The sequence below is a fragment of the Rhipicephalus sanguineus genome, chromosome 4, assembly GCF_013339695.2.
Source record: "Rhipicephalus sanguineus isolate Rsan-2018 chromosome 4, BIME_Rsan_1.4, whole genome shotgun sequence".
NCBI lineage: Eukaryota > Metazoa > Arthropoda > Arachnida > Ixodida > Ixodidae > Rhipicephalus > Rhipicephalus sanguineus.
In genome coordinates, this window is record NC_051179.1 from 113597898 (window position 1) to 113614335 (window position 16438).

A 16438-nucleotide genomic window follows, 5' to 3' on the forward strand; every position below is an offset into this window, starting at 1 on the left:
TTATGCTGGTCGGATCATCATTTGAACCTTAGGGTAAGAGTAGTGCAAAGTGTAAGCCTGCAATTTTTTCATTCCCCACACAATGCCGTCGCCCATGCTATCGTGAAGTCCATTCAAGTTGAGCCCGTTAAGGTTACCGCCTAGACAATTAGCGTACCACCAGCCACCACGGAAGGTCGCGGCGCAGTTCGTCAAAGCCAAATCGTTGTCACGATCGTAGGTTGAAAACTTCTGGCCCGAAAGGCTTCCCATGGCGTCCCAACCTGAAAAAAGAGAGTAGAGTAAAAGGCGCATGATGCAGCGAAGTTGCGAGTGGAACCATGTGAAGGGCTTTAATCGTCAATAAATGTCGCCTTCTTCGCCCAGGATTTGTTAATTTTTTTCAGTCAGGGTACACATATTGTCAATGAGAGCAGCAAAGAGTATTTAATAGAATCAAAGAAAGTACACATCATGCACAGGATCTAGTAGTATTACTGAGTAAGCCGACACACGATAAAGCACAATACAAAGGAACAGACAACGTGAAACACTAAGCAGTGATTAGGAAACAGGCAAAATAAAAATTGCACCTCAGAACTTCTAAAAGCTCTCTTTGTTAATCGTCAGAGAAGACAGGTCGTCAAAAAGTTCAATCAAGGACTCCCAAGCATATTTAAACAAAGAAGCGCTTCGAAAAAAGAACAGAAATGTATTCTAGTAACAGAAAGAGAAATGGAAGAGAGAAACGTCAAGAAGGTTAGGCTGGCTGATGTCCGGTTGCCTACTCTACACTGAGGGTTAGGAAATGACGACACGCAGGCGAAAAAGAGAGCAAGATGGCGAGCATTACGTGCACACATGATTTCAATCGGCCTGTGGAAGTAACTGAATGCAATAAGAAAACTTCAGCCAGTTCCACACTGTTAATATCGTCGGACAGCAAAGCTGCGAGTGTATGTGATTGGCTAGCGAGATTACATGGCGACGTAAATTCACCGCGAGACTTGAAATGCGCGCGCTTACACCTTATTGGTCTAAGGGAGATCACGTGACCCGCCGGCCTAATTAATGGCGCTTCAGCGAGCGCCTCGAGTCGCGTGACTTGCCGTCGGCGCAGCATGCGGCGCAGCCAGGTTCCTGAAAAGCGTGGGCCCCGTGGTATTTACAGGACATCTACAGGACCCTCCTACGCACTCAGGTGATGTGCCTCGGTTTGTTTCAATTATTCCAAGCCTTTTAGGAACGTACGAATTGCTTTCCGATATTTTGTCCGAAAGTAACACTACGTCTTTATTAACACTAGGTCATATTTATTTTAACGTTGACAAAACAGTTAAATGAAGAGTCCATATCAGGTGTTTCGGTTTCCAATTGTGTTATAATCATAGGTACCACGCATTCATATGCTTCCCATAAACTGACGCTCTTGAAGCCTGGGTGTATTATGTCCAGTGGTTATGACATTTGCCTTCGGACCGTGAGGGCCGGGGTTCGAACCCCGCCTCGCCAAAAAAAATTTTCTTTATTTTGGTCGACCTGCCTGACGCCTACAACGATGACGACGGCACAGGGTAGGTTAAGAGAGCTTTGCTGTAAAAGATTGCATGCTACACTGCCGTCAGGCGAGTGATCACGTGAGGATGTTGCATTATTCGAGTGGCGGACAACTACCTTTTGTCAAAGTGTAAATGAGATGGACGGTGGTAGACGGACAAAATCCTGTCGCAGGTTGTTATTGGTATAGTATATTCTTAAAAAGAAAAATGCGCTCAATTTCACATTTAGTAGAAATAGGAGGGAGAGATCGCGATTTCATTTTAATTGTGTAAAACTAGGAAGTCGACGATAATTAAATGCGACAAACAAACCGCACTATTGCCACACGCACTTGATTTTGTACTTTTTATGTAACTAGTCTGTTGCGCGTGTAGCCTCCACATTGCGCAAGCAGCGTCTGGGAACTTTCCAGATTATTCCTGAATCTTATAGGCTTGAGCGCGCAAACGCGAACAGTTGAGATTATTCTCGAACAAACACGGCACCAGCGATAAGGCTGCAATTGTCGATGCTACATGTATAAAAATCGACGCGCCTTATCGCAGAGCAGATTATCGACGGTCGACGCTCTCTTCGGTGCTATCAGCGTGCAATGTGTATTGCTGTAGTTTGACTTTCCGTTTTGCGGCCCCAAGTTCGGCCAAATAAAGAGATTCATCTTGGACACGCGCACTGCTGCTTTCGTTGACGTCACGACCTTGTGACATCTGGTTCCCGGTCCATCTTCCGAACGTCCCCCTCCAGCCGTGAGCCAAGCCCACATCATCAAGGGGACATCGACGACAACCAGCGAGCCAGGCACGGTCTCCCACCAGAATACGGACCCCTACCCGACAAGACCAAGACCGCGACGATGAAGACGACAGGCACCATGACGGCTGCTGTGTCACCTCAACGAGTCTTCATGAATCAGCCCAGGGAGCCGCCGACTTTCCGCGGATCGCTGTGTAAAGACCCGGAAAGCTGGTTGGAAAAATACTACCGAGTTGCCCAATTCAATAACTGGGACTGTGATGAGAAACTTCTTTACGTATACTTCGCCCTTGAAGATATAGCCAGGACCTGGTTCGAGAACAGAGAGGCCACCCTGACGACCTAGGATCTATTTCGCGCCGCGTTCCCGGGAACCTTCACAAGTATCGTGCGTAAGGAAATGGCGGAAACCCTGCTGGAAAGCCGTGTACTGCTCCCAAATGAGAACGTCGGGATGTACACCGATAAAATGACCCGCCTCTTCCGTCACGCGAACCCCGCCACGTTTGAGGAGAAGCTCCGTCTCCTGATGCGGGGAGTGAAGCAAGAGTTATTTGCCGGACTTGTACGAAACGCGCCAAAGACAGTCACGGAGTTCATTTTGGAAGCCGCAACGATTGAAAAGGCCCTAGAAATGCGTACGAGGCAATACAACCACCGCATGCCGACGGCGAACTACGGGGAAGCACATGCGCTGGGCACCGGCGACCTGCGTGAGACGATCACGGCGGTCGTGCGTGAAGAGCTGCGAAAGATGTTTCCTGCATCACAACCCCAGGTGCATACCATAGCCGACGTCGTTCGCGAGGAACTTCAGCATTCGCTGGGAGTTGCTGTACCGCCGCAACCTGAGCCCGCAGCCATGAGCTATGCTGCCGTTGCACCCCTGGCTGTCACCACTCCGCGCAATCACCAAAGCCCCGCGCTGTCGCAGTTCCGTCTGGCGACGGAACTGCGACAGCGCGGGGCTTTGCAGGCCAACGCAGGCCAACGCTACGCCCCCCGAAAGACCGATGTCACGAATGTCACGAAGTGGTGACGTCGACGAAGGCAGCAGTAGGCGTGTCTAGACGAAACTCTTTATTTGGCCGAACTTGTGGCCGGGAAACGGAAAGTCAAACTACAGCAATACAGACTGATTACGGCGAACAGAGCGTCGGCCGTTGATAATCTGCTCTGCGGTAAGGCGCGTTGGCGTTTATACATGAGCATCGACCATTCGAGCCTTATCGCTGGTGGCCGCGTTAGTTCCAGAATAATCTCAACTGTCCGCGTTTGCGCGCTCAAGCCTATAAGAAGATTCAGGAATAACCTGGAAAGTTCCCAGACATTAGGGCGCGGCTTACGCAAGGCAGGGAATACGCGTGCAACAGACTAGTTACATTAAAAGGACAAAAAGAAGTGCGCGTGACAATATAGTTCGCTAAGTGAGGTTAACTAATCTTTGTTAGTTCACTAGAGCCTCGTCTTGTTCGACGTGCGCCTAAATCTGAGTACACGGGTCCTCAGATGCTTTTAAATACAATAGAGGTCATACAAATTTCTTATAATGTAATCGACTTTTGAAAATAACACTTCAACGTGAATGATTAAACGCGCTGTTAAAGGGTATGACAAAGTGAAATCTGAGATATTCGAAAGAAAAGATTTGTTCTAACGCGGTGGTAATTAAGTATTAGGGGCTTACCTATTAACGATCACCGTGAAAGGCACGTACATTTATATTTATTATTATTCGCTATGGTCTGCCTAATATTGTCGAAAACTACTGATTAGGCGACAAGTCATCATAAAGTGCTTATGCCTTTATGTTAGGAGCGCTTTTTCATGGGCTAGTTGTAATAACATACTGTATTTTTGGATGCAATTGAAAAACAGCAACACAGAGGCACACACAAACCACAGATGAAAATGCTCTAACAACTGAAGTTTATTTCAGCATCCCGTCTTCATTTATACATGCGTACATCAAACAATTGACGTATGGTATCGCGCCATCGAGTTAAGAACATTTCCTTTTGTGACAAAGCCACTGACGGGGAGCTGACACACGTGGCCCCTTCTGTGGTTATATCTTGTGCCTGTATTACCTCTCGTGTGCTTTTATCTTTATGGTGGCTGACTATGCGGCAATTTGAAAATACCCGTGAGCAACCACAGTCATTGTAGTGTATCGATAAATGCCCATTCCTATACCGTGCAACGCTTTGTCCATGTTCTCTTAGTCATTTATGCATCTGCCATTTTGACCGTTGTATTTCGCAGCAAACGTCCACGGCAAGCTGTACACCACGTATTCTGCGCAAGCTACAAGCTGGCGGATAGATAGGTCACAGTGTCCTGGGAACTTTTGACCACCCCTGTACATGACCCATTCAAGCAGGCGCCGCTCCGATAGCTCCTTCTTCGTGTCATACCCGTTGAGGCTCATTTTCGGTGCTTTGAAGAAGCCGTAATCATTTTAATAGGTTGCATGGAGACGGCGGGTTTTGCTATCGCCGACATGGTCCGTATGAAGTCCGAATCGATAACATCGCCCCGCGCACCGCATGTTCTATGCGCTAGTAAAAGCGCGCGAGTGGTGGGGACGAACTCGACTGAAACAAACATGAAACGAGCCGGTAATCTCCGTCGCACGGCGGGCGCATGCGGCGACATCGCCAAGCCAACGAGGCCTGCCGCCGACGGCTACCCAAGCAGAAAGGAGACACACTGTCCGTGTTTTATCGGGAGAAGGAGCACGAAGGGGCACCATTTGGGGGAGGGGGGGGGGCTGTGTCGTTCGAGCAGCAACTGCGAACGTTCATCGAATGGGCGCACTCGCTAGCAATATCTCCACAGACATCAATAGAAGGCTCGCATACTCTTGTACCTGCTCTGCTCTCACCGCTTCGTATTGAGACGGCAGACAACACGAAAACCGTTTCGCTCCCAGGAGCAGCCCTCTCTATTCCCTGACACATGCGTTTTCTTGAATTACGCGAGACCGGATCTATGCCGACAGCCTTACTTTGCATAACACTTCAATATGTTGTTACTGCATTCATTGCTTCGACCTTGCGGCGAAATTGATTTTTTTCGTCGTCAGGACTATATTTGCCTTACTTTGGGTGCAATTGTTACAGCCCTCAACTGCAAAGTATTACACCACCATTCCAGCACCGTTCGAGCGAAAACTGCTTTTACTATGTGGTTAATTTGCCTCGCTTGTAAAGGGCAGAGACTCGACTGCTATATCGAATTCTATCTCCTTGCGTTTTTCTACCCGGCACATACACAAAATAAAATGAGTTGCAAATGTGACGTCGCTAAATTTGCTTAAGTGGCTTGGCTTTATACTACGATGGAAAATTGTATATACGAGTGCAAGTCAGAGGATGTGAAGACAACTTTTTATAGCATGCAGTTACAGAGGTCGACGTGATAGTTAATTGAATGAATTGGAGGCTAGCTTACGGTTGGTAATTGTAGGGGGTAATGCGAAAATCCTGTCGACCTAAGTTGCATTATGAATACTGTTTTCATAAACATGTTCTAAGACACATTAGGTATGCATGTACAAATATTAACACGACTGCCAGACATTGAAATTATTAGCGGAAAGAGTGCAGCCCCAGTCTCTATATAAAGGGAAACTAGGGGCCTGCAAGAAGTGTATTCGTATCGAAACAGGTTTCGCATGGATGCACAAGCTCGCTCAACCTCTAAAAGAACTTGTTTTTGGGCGAGTTGGTGCCTTAGTTTGCTGAACATATCGTAAGTGGCGCGAAGCTAGGAACATGAAAAAGTTCATGTTCCTAGCTTCGCGCCACTTACGATATGTTCAGCAAACTCGCTCAACCTCGTTTTCCAAAAGCCGCAAGGGTTATGCGTGCAAACAAAAACAGCCTTAATACCTAGTTTGCCGTTCTGTATTGTGTTCCTCATGAGATCATGTCTTGCGTGGTATTATGAACGAGGCCCTCTATGTCTTCCACTTTATTCCGACTGGGCGCAAAAAAAACCTAGTGTGGACTGTTAAGTAGGGGTTGCCGACAGATATACAATGTGAACTCCGAAAGTGATGGAGACCTTATAGCAGAATGCACTGGCACGCGTACTTCGTTTCGTTCTGCCGCTGCCTGTTCTTCACCGGCTAAGTAATGTAAGTAAAGTGTTGCTCAGCCATACACGCGTAGCGCTTTACTAGACGGTTCAAGAATGTAGAACACGAGCACATAATCTAATTAGAATCGGCGATAGCATTCGAAGAGCTCTTGTACATGAAGCTGCGTACTTCTCCAAATAATGACTGCGTAACATTTGTGAGGCGGTGTACAATTGCGACAAAAACCAGACATACATGTGAGCGTGTCAATATTACTAATTAAAGTAGTACAATTTGAAAGGCGCTGTTCTAGGAGAACAACGTATGAATTCTAGAAAACATTTTTTTTTCGAGCTGCACAGTATTCACAATAATATCTTACGATGGCCTGTAAGACAAAATCTGAGCCAGTCCTGGTGCTAGCCATAACATTTGCGTAGCCGATTCAAAAATGGCAAAAGCTCATGGGGTCCCGCATACATTCACCTAAAACGACACGAATGCGAAAGCTTCCTTCTTTCTTTTCTTATCAGTCGATTTATAGATCCTGCCCCGCCACCTACCGAAAGCTTTCTGCATCTTCCGCGGTTTTGTACTGCCTCCGTGATCGGTCCACCTTTGGCTAAGAGACGACGTCATGTGGCGACGCCATCATGTGACGTCACGTAATGTGACGTCAAGATGACGTTGTATGGGCGTCATAATGAGGTCACAAATTTTGATGACACCATACGGTGGCGTCATCAAGTGATGAATTCGCGTTGGTGCCACCGACGCCAACGGTCAATTTTCGCGTTTGATGAGGCATCTTAGGCTTTAATATTGAAAGCACTTACGGAGAAACTGTTTTGTGAATACGGCCAATGATGCATACGAGCATATCAAATGCCAGGTATAGTATATTTCAGGCCAACAGTCACGCAGCTATCTTACAAATGCGTTAGCATTTCTATGCGAACTAAACGAGAAAACTGTCCGTTCATCTGTGACTCTGTGACGTTAGCCTATCATCGCCATAAATATAATAATATCTGAGGTTTTACGTGCCAGAACCACAACATGATTACGAAGTACGCCGTAGTGGAGGGCTCCGAAACTTTTGACCATCTGGTGCTCTTTAACGTGTACTGACACCGCACAGTACACGGGCCTCTAGCATCACGCCTCCATCGTGCTGCCACCGCCGCGGCCCGGATGAACCCATGAATTTCGGGTCAGCAGCCACGCACAGTAACTGCTACACCACCGCGGCGGACTCATCGCCATAAAGAAAAAAATTGTAAAGTAGACATAACGGGGCTACCTGAAATACAGGTAGCAAGCATACTACTGCTAGTTTCCAATCTCAGTGTGCGTGTTGATCTCCGCGTCAGTGACTGCGCCAAATTGGTATTTTGTCTCATATCTACGTATCTCACTCAGGCGCCTTGCCAGAGTAATACATGGAACGGTGATGGAAGGAGAGAGAAAGGGAGAGAAATAAACAGTAGCCACTCTAAGCGCTCTGCAGGTCACACCCTGATTTGCCTACGTCAGTATGTAACCATAACCGCTAGCAATCGGTTACTGTGCGTTTCGGTGCGGCGCAAAGCGATTAACATCCCTCACTTCTTGACCTGCAATGGTGACATTGTGCGTTGGCTGTCGGCCACGGCCTCTTTCTCTGTAGTCATTCATATTAGTCCCCCTCGTTTTGTTCTTTTTTATAACGAGGCGCAGCAACAGTGATCGCCTGATTAACGGAGTTTATAACGTCTTGATGCAACGACTGCTGCGCTACGCTGACATCGCGTAGCGGCGTGAAGCGAATTTAATATGACCTCACCTGAGGCTTCTTTGACTTGTACGGTCGCGTCTCGCACCGCTTGAACATTGCCCCGTTTCTTACCTTAACATGCTTGTCCCACAGCGTGGAACAAGACTACTTCACGTGGGACTACATGTGGAGAAGCTCCACCCCTGTAGCTTTCCCTTCATTGGCAAGAAAAGTTGTCCGCAAGTAGAGTTCCTTCTTTCCTTCTTTCTTCCCTTCTTTCTGTCTCATTGCGCAATGCTACCTATTAACGTTTTCCGTTCTTCATGCCGGGAATCGGACCCTCACTCATGTACTTAGCGGCACAACAATTCGGTTGCAGCAGGCAAAACCGACGGTCATGCTTGAATCAATGTAATGCCACAAAGAAAGGCAACATCGAAATGCGGCAACGCGAAATGACAACTGACCGCGATAAAATATTCGTTAAAAGATCAGATATCTATGTCAGAAGCGGCTGGTCGCCGAAGAGACCACGATAGAGAAAGCATCCGTCACCGTGACGTGGCACATACAACTACGTATGCGACAAGCGCACCTTTGAGGGCCTATTTGTGTGCACTCGAATTTCCATACACTCCACCGCGCCGGCTTTTTCGCGAACCAAGACGTGGTCACCGAAATCTGTAACTCATAGAAGCTTCGCCTAATAAATTTTTTTAGCGGTGGTGGATAAAGCCCCAACGCTCTGAAAGCAAGTGCCTTAACTACTAGAATAATATGCGCTGCGCATTAACGCTCGCATAATTTAAGTGTTTCTAATTCATATGAATGCGTTGTACCCGCGGTGCAAAATAGATGTAAAAGGAGAACACTCTGGATGACCGGCTCGTTCAATATTGTGGTAGTGGAATAAAAGCCCCCCTCCCTTACACAAAACTAAGGGTATGTAAAGCTAACGTGGGGGATTGTACATGTCAGCGAAATTCTAACTTCGCAAAAATTTGACCCAAAAAGCGTGTTTAGGTGGCCGCAGAATGCACCTGCCATGGGGTCGTTCTACATGCTGACTTGCGCTGGACATACACAGGTGACATACAAAAGCCGCAAGGGTTGGAAAACAGCGTTCGATGAAAGGCTTAGAGAACTGCCAAAGAAGATGATGCTATGTGTTTTTTTGTTGTAGTACTTGCGTTTTGTACTATATTTGCGAGGTAATGCGATAGGTAAGTGGAGCGCCCTGTGGGTCGCCATATTAGTGCACTATTACGAAGAAGTTCATCTCCCCCGGCATATCCTGGTAGCACACTCTGTCTTATTGGAAGACAAATGAGATGCTGCTCGTGCGCTCTTTGAGGTCTTACCTGTTGTAGCCGAAAAATTTCCCAATTGTAGTTGAAAGAGCTCCCCTTCACTGGCTACTGCGAAAGTCCCGTAGTCAATGGACATAGTATCTTCAGTGCTGTTGCTCACTACGATTCGCAGAACCATCTTCTCGTCCCCTGACGTAAGGGCGTGCAGTGCTTTGTTTCCTGCGAGCGAGAAAATCAGTACATATCACAAAGCTAGAATATGTAAAGGTTATAAAATGACTCCGCACACACACAATGCTCCACGAGAAAGCCTCTAAGAGGGACAGGGCTCATAGAAGTCTAGGCACTATTCTATTTACTCCTCGGTCACGCACAGGCTCATTCAATATTCTCGGCCATGTGTTTCCTCATTTTTCTTCTAGTTATATCTGTTGTTGAGTTATATAGCTGAAGAACCTGGAGAAATGGCAACCTTTATTCTGAAAAGCACATCACAGCTCTATCTGCGACAGCAGACAGAATGGTTCAGCGAGTGTAGCATCACGCTAGCGGTGCCAAGTTCTGCAAGTTCGATCATCGGATGAAGACTCTCATGGGCGTAATGAAGAATTGATATGAAAGCTACACGCTGTTGACACGTGCTCTCGAGTATACTATAGAAATTTAACCACTGCTATCGCTACGGTAACCCCAGCAACGTGTGCTTTTGAGAACACTATACGCACTGAACAGCTGCTGCAGCCGTTGCAAATAAAGCATTGTAGCGGCATCATCATCCCTCACAATCATCATCATCGCTTTTAGCACTTACGCGCCGTGCCTTCCGCGCAGCTCATGCAGGGCTTTCGAGGCGCGAGCAGTTGAGAACGAGCTGTAGCTCCCGGCGGTCGGGACGCCTGCAGCCACCGCCGCTCCGCTAGGGTCGTTCGCCTCCCAAATAAAGTGGCGAGATCTCGGCACCGCCACGTCGGCCGCCGTCACGACGTGCTCTTCTCGTCTCCCCTCTCTCGCTACAGTGGTGACCCGGACGTGGCAGTAGGAGCCTTGGTGTTTGCACGTGCTCGTCGTCTCGCTCCTGACCGTTACAAGAGAGAATGGCAAGAATTCGAGCACATGCTTGACCTCGGATGCGTCCACCCCTCTTCTGCTACCTGGTCATCACCGCTACACATGGTCCCCAAACCCTCAGGTGACTGGAGACCGTGCGGTGACTATCGCGCCCTCAACAAAGTGACAGTACCGGACCGCTATCCGATACCGCACATCCAGGTATTCACGGCATTGCTGCACGGTTCAACCGTATTCAGCAAAATCGACCTAGTGAAGGCATACCGCCAAATTTCTGTCAAGCCTTCCGACGTACCGAAGACTGCCATAATAACACTTTTTGACATGTTTGAATACATACGTATGCCCTTCGGTCTACGAAACGCCGCACAAAGCTTTCAACGGTTCGCGGACCGCGTTCGTCGTGGTTTGACCTGCTGCTTCGCGTACACCGACGACATCCTCGTCTTGAGTACTTCAGCAGAAGATCACGAACTTCACATGCATCAGCTTTTCACGCGGCTCCGGAAATATGGAATTGTCGTCAACGGACCGAAGAGCGAAGTTTTCTCACAGGACTTCCTTGGCCACCACGTGGATTCCCGTGGGATCTTCTCACCGGCGGCGCGCGTGGAAGCTATATCGCAGTTTCCACGGCCAACAACTACGAAGAATCTGCGTAAATTCACCCGGCTTGCCAAATAATATTGTGGGTTTATTCCACACTGCACGGCCATCTTGCAACCGCTACATGCACTTCTGTCCGGTCCAAACGAAGTCGAACGCTTCCATCTCCTGGACAGACGATCAGTTCCATCAAGGAAGCTCAGGCCAACGAAACGCTCCTCGCACATCCAAAGAGCGACGCCATCACGTCACTCACCGTGGACGCCTCCGACGTCACCATCGGAGCAGTCCTGCAGCAGTTGGTCGACGGAGTTTGGCAGCCGGTCGCTTTCTTCTCAAGGAAGCTCTCACAGACCGAGTACCGTTACAGGACATTCGGTCGCGAACTGCTCGGGGCCTATTTGGCTGTCAGTCATTTTCGCCTCTTCCTCCAAGGTCGGCAATTCCGTATCCTCACCGACAACAAGCCGCTCACATCTCCCTCGACCGCTACCAACTCTGCCCACACCCCACGTGAGATCCGCCAGCTTGTCTACCTATTGGAGTTCACAAGCGATATCCGGCATATCAGTGGCAAGGACAACCCCGTTGCTGACGCACTATTCCGAATAGAAATCAACGCTACGATGGATGAGCGCCCGACAGTCGACTTTGCAGCCATTGCTACTGCACAGCGAGAGGACAGCGAACTTCAGATTCTGCGACGCCAAGAGAACGCCCTCAAGTTTGAAGATGCCCAAATTCCAGGCTGCGCTGTTTCCATGTTTGTGACACCTCTACCGGTTGTCCTCGCCCGCACGTTCCAGCGCCATTTCGCCGCAGTGTCATTGACGCCTTGCCTACCTTGTCTCACCCCGGCATACGCTCGACTCAGCGCCTCGTCACAGCCCGATATTTATGGCCACGTATGAACATCGACGTTCGCCGCTAGACACGTGCTTGTCTCATTTACCAGCAAACCAATGTCCAGCGCCACACATTAAGCCCACTGGGCGCCTTCACACCTCCTGACTCGCGGTTCAGCCACGTGCACCTGGACCTCGTAGGCCCTTTGCCCCCATCGGAAAACAGCCAGTATATGTTATCATGCATAGACCGGTTCACGCGGTGGCCTGATGCACTACCGCTCACCAACATCACGGCAGAGTCAGTTGCTCACGGACTCATCACCGTGTGGATAAGCCGCTACGGAGTTCTCAAGACCATCACAACGGATCCAGGTCGTCAATTTGACTCCGCGCTGTTCCGGACTTTGTCCCGCATGCTTGGGGTCAACCACATCAAGACGACAGCGTACCACCCTAGGTCGAATGGCAAGGTTGAATGGTTTCACCGCCAACTCAAAGCGTCGCTCATGGCCTCACGTTTGTTGATACCCTGGACGGAGCGACTGCCAATCGTCCTCCTCGCCCTTCGCAGCACGATACGTACGAACGCGTCCTGCTCCTCAGCTGAGCTAGTTTTTGGCACGACTTTAAAGCTTCCTGGCCAGTTCTTCGTCACTCTTCCCTGGGCCATACCTAAATTTTGACCCTACCTCTATTGCCGAGCGTTCTGATTCGTCGTTGGCCTTGATCCCGAAAATCCAATGGGTCACCTTGGTTGCTGGGCTTTTCGATTGTAGCAGCACTCCTACTTCATCGTCTGCAAGTCTGGCTGCTTACATCGCCATGCGCAATGCTTATTCTGTCACTCGGGGAATACACCCGAGTGTGACTTCAGCGACACTACAACATCTAGAATTGTGGAGAACGCGCACGTCAGACACATCATAGACAAACAATCGCGAGACGCGGCACTCCGACAGCTTATTGCATGGCTGAAGCGTGCCCTGCCTGCAAGCTGTGCGAATGACGTCGCCGGCTGTTATCGCGATATTTAACAATGGCATTCCTAAATACACCTTAAGGACAGAGGCCCGCATTTGCAAAAGCCATTGCTGACATTCTTGAATCGTGCGCAGCCCGACATAATATTAAAGGGGTCATGAAGCACCCCTTGGGCTGATTGAAAAAACACATCCTGCGGAAAGCTGACACGGCTATGAACTGCTCTGCCAAATATTACAGTCGTGCGCGCCGCGTAATGGCCACAAGCGGAGCGCGAAGTTACCGTTTCCCCAGGCACCCTCTTTTCAAACAGAGGCCGGTTCTCACTCTCGTCGGTGGGCGGGGCGTCTGTCCGCTGTACGTCGCAAGAGACATAGCATGCTTATTGGCCGATAGCCGACGTAAATCGAGAGCGGCGTTCGGATCAGATGCGCTTCTTGCCGCGGGGTGCCGCCACTTGCCGGCGCCGCACTCCTCAGTACACGGTAGCCGCACTCGCGCAAGCGAATCACAGCGGGAGAGCGATCGCGTTTCATGACGCGCGCTGGCGTAACTTCTTTCCCCCATGCCATCCCTCCCTGTCTAGCTTCCAGTGCGCTCGCCGGCACGAGAAAAGAGAGAAAGCGCTGGGAGCGTGCGCCAAACCCCCGTAACTCCGCTGATTCTTGACGGATTCGAGAAATTTTTGCGGCAATCGATTCGGGAGGCAGTACACTCCGATACTGATGCCATTAGATCATTACTTGGAAAAGTGGTTCATGACCCCTTTAACACATGGTACCAGCCCCAGGCTAACAGTCCAAAAAGAAAGCTTAAAGGAGTACTGACATGAATTCTAAAATTTTTCGGGTTGTTGCTCTAAGTGAAAGCACGGGTGTCGAGAACCCTAAAAAGAGTGTCGTGGTGCCTGGGGATGCATTGCATATATTTTTAATACCGCTTCTTTCAACCAGCAGTTTCGGTTTCGGTTTCGAGAGGGCGGCTTCATAGTGACATGTCAAGTCTGTTCATGACGTCACGGGCAGACTGCAACCCACGAAATATGCACCTGCTGTCCTTTGCTGTCAGTCGAACGTGGTTCATGATGAGTGAACTGTCGTCCAGTGCCTCCGACAGCGATGTCCGTGATTTAGGCTGCATGCAGAACCCAGACTTCGCAAACCAAGTGAGCTTACTTGAAACGTCACAGGGCTCTCCATGCGGTGAAGCTGCCTTGCAGATGCTGGGAGATGAAAACTTAAAAATCAAACTTAAATATTTATACGTGTTTCCCGGATGCGGTGTGGGGAGAGCGTTAACACTACATGCCAAGGAAACCAAAAACGTCCGTTTTGCTGCACTTCAAAATCGTGTCAGTACTCCTTTAACTGGGGCTTTCATACGCGTTGGTGCCAATCTACGTTTCTTCGGATTACCGCAATTTCGATGGGAACCATCCGTTGGTGATGTTTGCTTACAAGTATTTATTTAAATCACGCTATCATTATTCTCCTATCAACGCAAAACATTTCAATAGAAAGATTTGTATATACGTTTTCAAATTCTTACTTGAAATTCATTGCGCGCTTCATTGCCCCCAATAAATAGGACGTTCTTGTGCAGTTACCGGTACTGGATAAACGCAATGACTTATTTCTTAAAATTTGTACTCCTGTATGCGAAATATGATAGTGTGAATGACAACTATTTTATGTGAAAGACAGCAGGATTATTTCATATAATTACGTGTTCTCATCATTGGCACGTGATTTGTAGTATGCTCCTTGCGGCAGGTTCAACTTGATGAGCTCGTGCAATTCAAAAAGGAAACGATAAGAGCCATCATCGTAAAGATGATCCTGCTTACGAATATATCAGAGGCTTACGAATATATCAGAATATATCAGGTAGGAATATATCAGAGGGGGGTTCAATCATACTTGACGTTTGTTCATGCGTGCGTTTGTATGTGTGCGTGTATATATGCGCAACCAAAATATATAATTTGGGGGGGGGGTTGAACCCCCCACCCCCCCTTGTCTACGCCCCTGAAAAAAAAAATATATATATATATATACACAAAATACGCAGCAAAGATGCATGTGTAAGCCAATGCCTTCGGTGATCGTACCTGCAGTGTTTTTCACCCTTTCATGTGTGCCGTCTTTTACCTTCCCATGCTTTGTATTGTGCAGCGCTTGGAAAGAGCAGCAATAGATCAATCTAAGTGGAAGCCCGCCCTCCCTCTTCCTTCTTGCCCCTACCTTTTTTTTTTCTTTTTTTCCCTTCTGTAGATCCTTGACCGGAAGTCGCTAATGTCACTCAACGTGTTCGTTCTCGCTTTGGAAGAGGGCGTCGTTTATCAGACAAACGAGCAGGCTCGGCAACAAGTCAGATGGTATACAAGACTCCTTCGGCATGGCCCAAAAGTACAATACGCCGCGTCAACAGTGCTCACCGACACCCACTTAACCCCCCCTCCCCCCCCCTTTTTTTTTCTTTTTTTTACAGCGAAAGCTGTTATGAGATCATTTCAACGGCCGTTTTTGGTGGCGTAGTTGTCCGCCGCCGCCGCCGCCGCCGCCGCCGGTGTCCGTAACCACTATCGCTCGAAAGAAAAATTTCCAGGATGGAACGGGGTTCGAACCTGGGTCCCCTGCGTGGGAGCCCAGTGTTGTACCTCAGAGCCATGCCGGTGCTTGGAACTGCCTTGCAAAATGACGCTATACAGGCCTCATGTCCAGAAGGAACCACATTAGCATATGTAATTAGTGTGGTAGAAGAGTGAAATAACAACCGCGCACCACACAACGCGAATTCTGTAACCAGGCGTCACACAATGCGAATTGCGCAACGAGTAGGCTGTTGGATGCTTCCAACCCACTACAAGGGGCTCTGCAATAATTCTTCATCGTCATCAGGCACAACACCAACAAAGTGCGCATGATGCCTCACATGTTTTAGCGGGTACCACGGCTCTCCGTTGAATGACGAAAAATGGCATAGTGGCTGCTGCCCTACTTCACAGAAATTATGATTTATAGCGTAGTGGGTTCCTCGCAAGTGCACTTGCATTGGTTGCCAAGGAAGCCCATGGGCCCATCATCCATTTCCTCAGGGTCTCAATAAAGTTCATCCCCCTTCTCTCTGTCTCTCTTTCTCACGTCAATGTATGTTATATTGCATGGTGGGAGAGTTAAATAGCGACCGGGCGTCACACAATGCGAAGTACGTAACTGGTGAGCCGTTTAAACCTTCCAACCCATTACGAAGGGCTGAGCCACAATTCTTCATCGCCATCAGTAGTCACGTAAACAAAGTGCACATAATGCCTTACATATGTGTAGCTGGAACCTCGCTTCTGCGCACAATGACGAATAATCGCGTTTTAGGTGCTTCCCATCTTCACAAATATTGTGATTTATGGCGTAGTGGGGACCTTGTTAGTGTACTTGTATTAGTAGCCCCAAGAGAGTTTAGAACGGGCTCTAGAAATGCCGCTCTTCCAGCT

At 48.6% G+C, this 16438-nt stretch overlaps 1 protein-coding gene across 1 annotated transcript in view; it reads right to left on the reverse strand.

The window, feature by feature from the left end:
• Positions 1–16438, reverse strand: part of LOC119390592 (angiopoietin-4) — a 40807-nt gene continuing 24369 nt past the window's right edge. The window contains exons 5-6 of the mRNA XM_037658185.2: positions 9497–9664; positions 1–263 (exon numbers count right to left, since the gene is read on the reverse strand). Of these exons, the coding sequence (XP_037514113.2) occupies positions 1–263; positions 9497–9664 (431 nt within the window). The remainder of the gene's footprint in view (positions 264–9496; positions 9665–16438) is intronic.